The sequence below is a fragment of the Bombina bombina genome, chromosome 8 (genome assembly GCF_027579735.1).
Source record: "Bombina bombina isolate aBomBom1 chromosome 8, aBomBom1.pri, whole genome shotgun sequence".
NCBI lineage: Eukaryota > Metazoa > Chordata > Amphibia > Anura > Bombinatoridae > Bombina > Bombina bombina.
This window is the reverse complement of record NC_069506.1, coordinates 30,018,103-30,024,494: the sequence shown is the minus strand read 5'-3', so window position 1 is coordinate 30,024,494 and position 6,392 is coordinate 30,018,103. Positions and strand designations below refer to the sequence as shown.

General features: G+C 40.2%; 1 protein-coding gene across 1 annotated transcript in view; it reads left to right on the top strand.

Moving 5' to 3' along the window:
* CPLANE2 (ciliogenesis and planar polarity effector complex subunit 2) overlaps nt 1–5,659 on the top strand; it is a 25,674-nt gene extending 20,015 nt beyond the window's left edge. The window contains exon 6 of the mRNA XM_053690257.1: nt 4,606–5,659. Within this exon, the coding sequence (XP_053546232.1) occupies nt 4,606–4,834 (229 nt within the window). The 3' untranslated portion in view covers nt 4,835–5,659. The remainder of the gene's footprint in view (nt 1–4,605) is intronic.
* Nucleotides 5,660–6,392: the final 733 nt, after the last annotated feature.

Below are 6,392 nucleotides of genomic sequence, written 5' to 3'. Positions count from 1 at the left end.
CTATTTGAATTCAATGATCTCCTTCTACGGGGTCTATTTCATAGGTTCTCTGTTATCGGTCGTAGAGATTCATCTCTTACCTCCCTTTTCAGATCGACGATATACTCTTATATATACCATTACCTCTACTGAGTACTGGTTTGGCTTTCTACTACATGTAGATGAGTGTCCTGGGGTAAGTAAGTCTTATTTTCTGTGACACTCTAAGCTATGGTTGGGCACTTTTATATAAAGTTCTAAATATATGTATTCAAACATTTATTTGCCTTGACTCAGAATGTTCAACGTTCCTTATTTCAGACAGTCAGTTTCATATTTGGGATAATGTATATGAATCAATCAATTTTTTTCTTACCTCAAAATTTGACTTTTTTCCCTGTGGGCTGTTAGGCTCGCGGGGGCTGAAAATGCTTCATTTTATTACGTCATTCTTGGCGCAAATTTTTTTTTTCTGTTTCCGGCGTCATACGTGTCGCCGGAAGTTGCGTCATTTTTGACGTTTTTTTGCGCCAATAGTGTCGGCGTTCTGGATGTGGCGTCATTTTGGCGCCAAAAGCATTTAGGCGCCAAATAATGTGGGCATCTTTTTTGCCGCTAAAAAATATGGGCGTCACTATTGTCTCCACATTATTTAAGTTTCATTATTTATTGCTTCTGGTTGCTAGAAGCTTGTTCACTGGCATTTTTTCCCATTCCTGAAACTGTCATTTAAGGAATTTGATCAATTTTGCTTTATATGTTGTTTTTTCTATTACATATTGCAAGATGTCCCAGATTGACACTGAGTCAGAAGATACTTCTGGAAAAACGCTGCCTGGTGCTGGATCGACCAAAGTTAAGTGTATCTGCTGTAAACTTGTGGTATCTGTTCCTCCAGCTGTTGTTTGTAATGAATGTCATGACAAACTTGTTAATGCAGATAATATTTCCTTTAGTAATATTACATTACCTGTTGCTGTTCCGTCAACATCTAATTCTCAGAGTGTTCCTGTTAACATAAGAGATTTTGTTTCTAAATTCATTAAGAAGGCCATGTCTGTTATTCCTCCTTCTAGTAAACGTAAAAGGTCTTTTAAAACTTCTCATTTTTCAGATGAATTTTTAAATGAACATCATCATTCTGATTCTGATAATGGTTCCTCTGGTTCAGAGGATTCTGTTTCAGAGGTTGATGCTGATAAATCTTCATATTTATTAAAAATGGAATTTATTCGTTCTTTACTTAAAGAAGTCTTAATTGCATTAGAAATAGAGGATTCTGGTCCTCTTGATACTAAATGTAAACGTTTAAATAAGGTTTTTAAATCTCCTGTAGTTATTCCAGAAGTTTTTCCTGTCCCTGATGCTATTTCTGAAGTAATCTCCAGGGAATGGAATAATTTGGGTAATTCATTTACTCCTTCTAAACGTTTTAAGCAATTATATCCTGTGCCAGCTGACAGATTAGAGTTTTGGGACAAAATCCCTAAAGTTGATGGGGCTATCTCTACTCTTGCTAAACGTACTACTATTCCTACGGCAGATAGTACTTCCTTTAAGGATCCTTTAGATAGGAAGATTGAATCCTTTTTAAGAAAAGCTTACTTGTGTTCAGGTAATCTTCTTAGACCAGCTATATCTTTAGCGGATGTTGCTGCAGCTTCAACTTTTTGGTTAGAAGCTTTAGCGCAACAAGTAACAGATCATAATTCTCATAGCATTGTTAATCTTCTTCAACATGCTAATAACTTTATTTGTGATGCCATCTTTGATATCATTAGAGTCGATGTCAGGTATATGTCTCTAGCTATTTTAGCTAGAAGAGCTTTATGGCTTAAAACTTGGAATGCTGATATGTCTTCTAAGTCAACTTTGCTTTCCCTTTCTTTCCAGGGTAATAAATTATTTGGTTCTCAGTTGGATTCTATTATCTCAACTGTTACTGGAGGGAAAGGAACTTTTTTACCACAGGATAAAAAATCTAAAGGTAAATTTAGGTCTAATAATCGTTTTCGTTCCTTTCGTCACAATAAGGAACAAAAGCCTGATCCTTCACCCACAGGAGCGGTATCAGTTTGGAAACCATCTCCAGTCTGGAATAAATCCAAGCCTTTTAGAAAACCAAAGCCAGCTCCCAAGTCCACATGAAGGTACGGCCCTCATTCCAGCCCAGCTGCTAGGGGGCAGATTACGTTTTTTCAAAGAAATTTGGATCAATTCAATTCACAATCTTTGGATTCAGAACATTGTTTCAGAAGGGTACAGAATTGGCTTCAAGATAAGGCCTCCTGCAAAGAGATTTTTTCTTTCCCGTGTCCCAGTAAATCCAGCGAAAGCTCAAGCATTTCTGAAATGTGTTTCAGATCTAGAGTTGGCTGGAGTAATTATGCCAGTTCCAGTTCTGGAACAGGGGCTGGGGTTTTATTCAAATCTCTTCATTGTACCAAAGAAGGAGAATTCCTTCAGACCAGTTCTGTATCTAAAAATATTGAATCGTTATGTAAGGATACCAACATTCAAAATGGTAACTATAAGGACTATCCTGCCTTTTGTTCAGCAAGGGCATTATATGTCCACAATAGATTTACAGGATGCATATCTGCATATTCCGATTCATCCAGATCACTATCAGTTTCTGAGATTCTCTTTCCTAGACAAGCATTACCAGTTTGTGGCTCTGCCGTTTGGCCTAGCAACAGCTCCAAGAATTTTTACAAAGGTTCTCGGTGCCCTTCTGTCTGTAATCAGAGAACAGGGTATTGTGGTATTTCCTTATTTGGACGATATCTTGGTACTTGCTCAGTCTTCACATTTAGCAGAATCTCATACAAATCGACTTGTGTTGTTTCTTCAAGATCATGGTTGGAGGATCAATTTACTGAAAAGTTCATTGATTCCTCAGACAAGGGTAACCTTTTTAGGTTTCCAGATAGATTCAGTGTCCATGACTCTGTCTCTGACAGACAAGAGACGTCTAAAATTGATCTCAGCTTGTCGAAACCTTCAATCACAATCATTCCCTTCGGTAGCCTTATGCATGGAAATTCTAGGTCTTATGACTGCTGCATCGGACGCGATCCCCTTTGCTCGTTTTCACATGCGACCTCTTCAGCTCTGTATGCTGAACCAGTGGTGCAGGGATTACACAAAGATATCTCAATTAATATCTTTAAAACCGGTTGTACGACACTCTCTGACGTGGTAGACAGATCACCATCGTTTAGTTCAGGGGGCTTCTTTTGTTCTTCCGACCTGGACTGTAATTTCAACAGATGCAAGTCTGACAGGTTGGGGAGCTGTTTGGGGGTCTCTGACAGCACAAGGGGTTTGGAAATCTCAGGAGGTGAGATTACCAATCAATATTTTGGAACTCCGTGCAATTTTCAGAGCTCTTCAGTCATGGCCTCTTCTAAAGAGAGAATCGTTCATTTGTTTTCAGACAGACAATGTCACAACTGTGGCATACATCAATCATCAAGGAGGGACTCACAGTCCTCTGGCTATGAAAGAAGTATCTCGAATACTGGTATGGGCGGAATCCAGCTCCTGTCTAGTTTCTGCGGTTCATATCCCAGGTATAGACAATTGGGAAGCGGATTATCTCAGTCGCCAAACGTTACATCCGGGCGAATGGTCTCTTCACCCAGAGGTATTTCTTCAGATTGTTCAAATGTGGGGACTTCCAGAAATAGATCTGATGGCTTCTCATCTAAACAAGAAACTTCCCAGGTATCTGTCCAGATCCAGGGATCCTCAGGCGGAAGCAGTAGATGCATTGTCACTTCCTTGGAAGTATCATCCTGCCTATCTCTTTCCGCCTCTAGTTGATCAGATTTGCAAAGCAGCAACTTGGTCTTCTTTGCATACTTTTACTAAATTCTACCATTTTTATGTGTTTTCTTCTTCTGAAGCAGTTTTTGGTAGAAAAGTACTTCAGGCAGCTGTTTCAGTTTGATTCTTCTGCTTATAATTTCAGTTTTTTTCATTATAAGATTTAAACTTTATTTTGGGTGTGGATTATTTTCAGCGGAATTGGCTGTCTTTATTTTATCCCTCCCTCTCTAGTGACTCTTGCGTGGAAGATCCACATCTTGGGTAGTCATTATCCCATACGTCACTAGCTCATGGACTCTTGCTAATTACATGAAAGAAAACATAATTTATGTAAGAACTTACCTGATAAATTCATTTCTTTCTTATTAGCAAGAGTCCATGAGGCCCACCCTTTTTGTGGTGGTTATGATTTTTTTGTATAAAGCACAATTATTCCAATTCCTTATTTTTTATGCTTTCGCACTTTTTTCTTATCACCCCACTTCTTGGCTATGCGTTAAACTGATTTGTGGGTGTGGTGAGGGGTGTATTTATAGGCATTTTGAGGTTTGGGAAACTTTGCCCCTCCTGGTAGGAATGTATATCCCATACGTCACTAGCTCATGGACTCTTGCTAATATGAAAGAAATGAATTTATCAGGTAAGTTCTTACATAAATTATGTTTTTTTAATAAAACCGTCTGTAATGACATAAAGAGGTCCTAATGAACGTTGCATTCTCAGGGCTAGGCCTGAGTTAGGTTTAGCGGGTGGCTCATGGCGCACCCCTGTGTTTTCCTTAACCCCTTTAAGACTTGACCAGTACATGCACACCGATGTGACAGAACAGGACCTGTGGGACTTCCAGCAAACATGGCATCTTCCAGTGATGCGAGTCAGAAGTGTAAATAGTCCCCAGCTGTCTGATGGACGCGGCTTAGATGGGAGAGTTGGAATAGCAGATGCATCACCTGTACTGAATGAGTTGGCGGAACTGCTCTGGCATCGAGATCAGGTTTCTGCAGGACTTACTAGTGAGTGACTTTATGATTGGCCACTAGTGCTCACTAAACAAGCAACATCTACATCTGACTAGTGAGTGACTTCATGATTTGTCCTGGTTCTCACTGAGCAAAGAACTTCTACATCTGACTAGTGAGTGACTTCATTATTTGCCACCAGTGCTCACTGAACAAGGAACATCTACATCTGACTAGTGAGTGACTCTATGATTTGTCCTGGTGCTCACTGAACAAGGAACATCTACATCTGACTAGTTAGTGACTCTATGATTTGTCCTGGTGCTCACTGAACAAGGAACATCTACATCTGACTAGTGAGTAACTCTATGATTTGTCCTGGTGCTCACTGAACAAGGAACATCTACATCTGACTAGTGAGTAACTCTATGATTTGTCCTGGTGCTCACTGAACAAGGAACATCTACATCTGACTAGTGAGTAACTCTATGATTTGTCCTGGTGCTCACTAAACAAGCAACATCTACATCTGACTAGTGAGTGACTTCATGATTTGTCCTGGTTCTCACTGAGCAAAGAACTTCTACATCTGACTAGTGAGTGACTTCATTATTTGCCACCAGTGCTCACTGAACAAGGAACATCTACATCTGACTAGTGAGTGACTCTATGATTTGTCCTGGTGCTCACTGAACAAGGAACATCTACATCTGACTAGTGAGTAACTCTATGATTTGTCCTGGTGCTCACTGAACAAGGAACATCTTTATCTGACTAGTGAGTAACTCTATGATTTGTCCTGGTGCTCACTGAACAAGGAACATCTACATCTGACTAGTGAGTGTCTTCATGATTTGCCACTAGTACTCACTGAACAAGGAACAGCTACATCTGACTAGTGAGTGTCTTCATGATTTGCCACTAGTGCTCACTGAACAAGGAACAGCTACATCTGTCTAGTGAGTGTCTTCATGATTTGCCACTAGTGCTCACTGAACAAGGATCAGCTACATCTGACTAGTGAGTGTCTTCATGATTTGCCACTAGTGCTCACTGAACAAGGAACAGCTACATCTGACTAGTGAGTGACTTCATGATTTGCCACCAATGCTCACTGAACAAGGAACAGCTACATCTGACTAGTGAGTGTCTTCATGATTTGCCACTAGTGCTCACTGAACAAGGAACAGCTACATCTGACTAGTGAGTGGCTTCATGATTTGCCACTAGTGCTCACTGAACAAGGAACAGCTACATCTGACTAGTGAGTGTCTTCATGATTTGCACCAATGCTCACTGAACAAGGAACAGCTACATCTGACTAGTGAGTGTCTTCATGATTTGCACCAATGCTCACTGAACAAGGAACAGCTACATCTGACTATTGAGTGACTTCATGATTTGCCACTAGTGCTCACTGAACAAGGAACAGCTACATCTGACTAGTGAGTGACTTCATGATTTGCCACTAGTGCTCACTGAACAAGGAACATCTACATCTGACTAGTGAGTGACTTCATGATTTGCCACTAGTGCTCACTGAACAAGGAACAGCTACATCTGACTAGTGAGTGTCTTCATGATTTGCCACTAGTGCTCACTGAACAAGGAACAGCTACA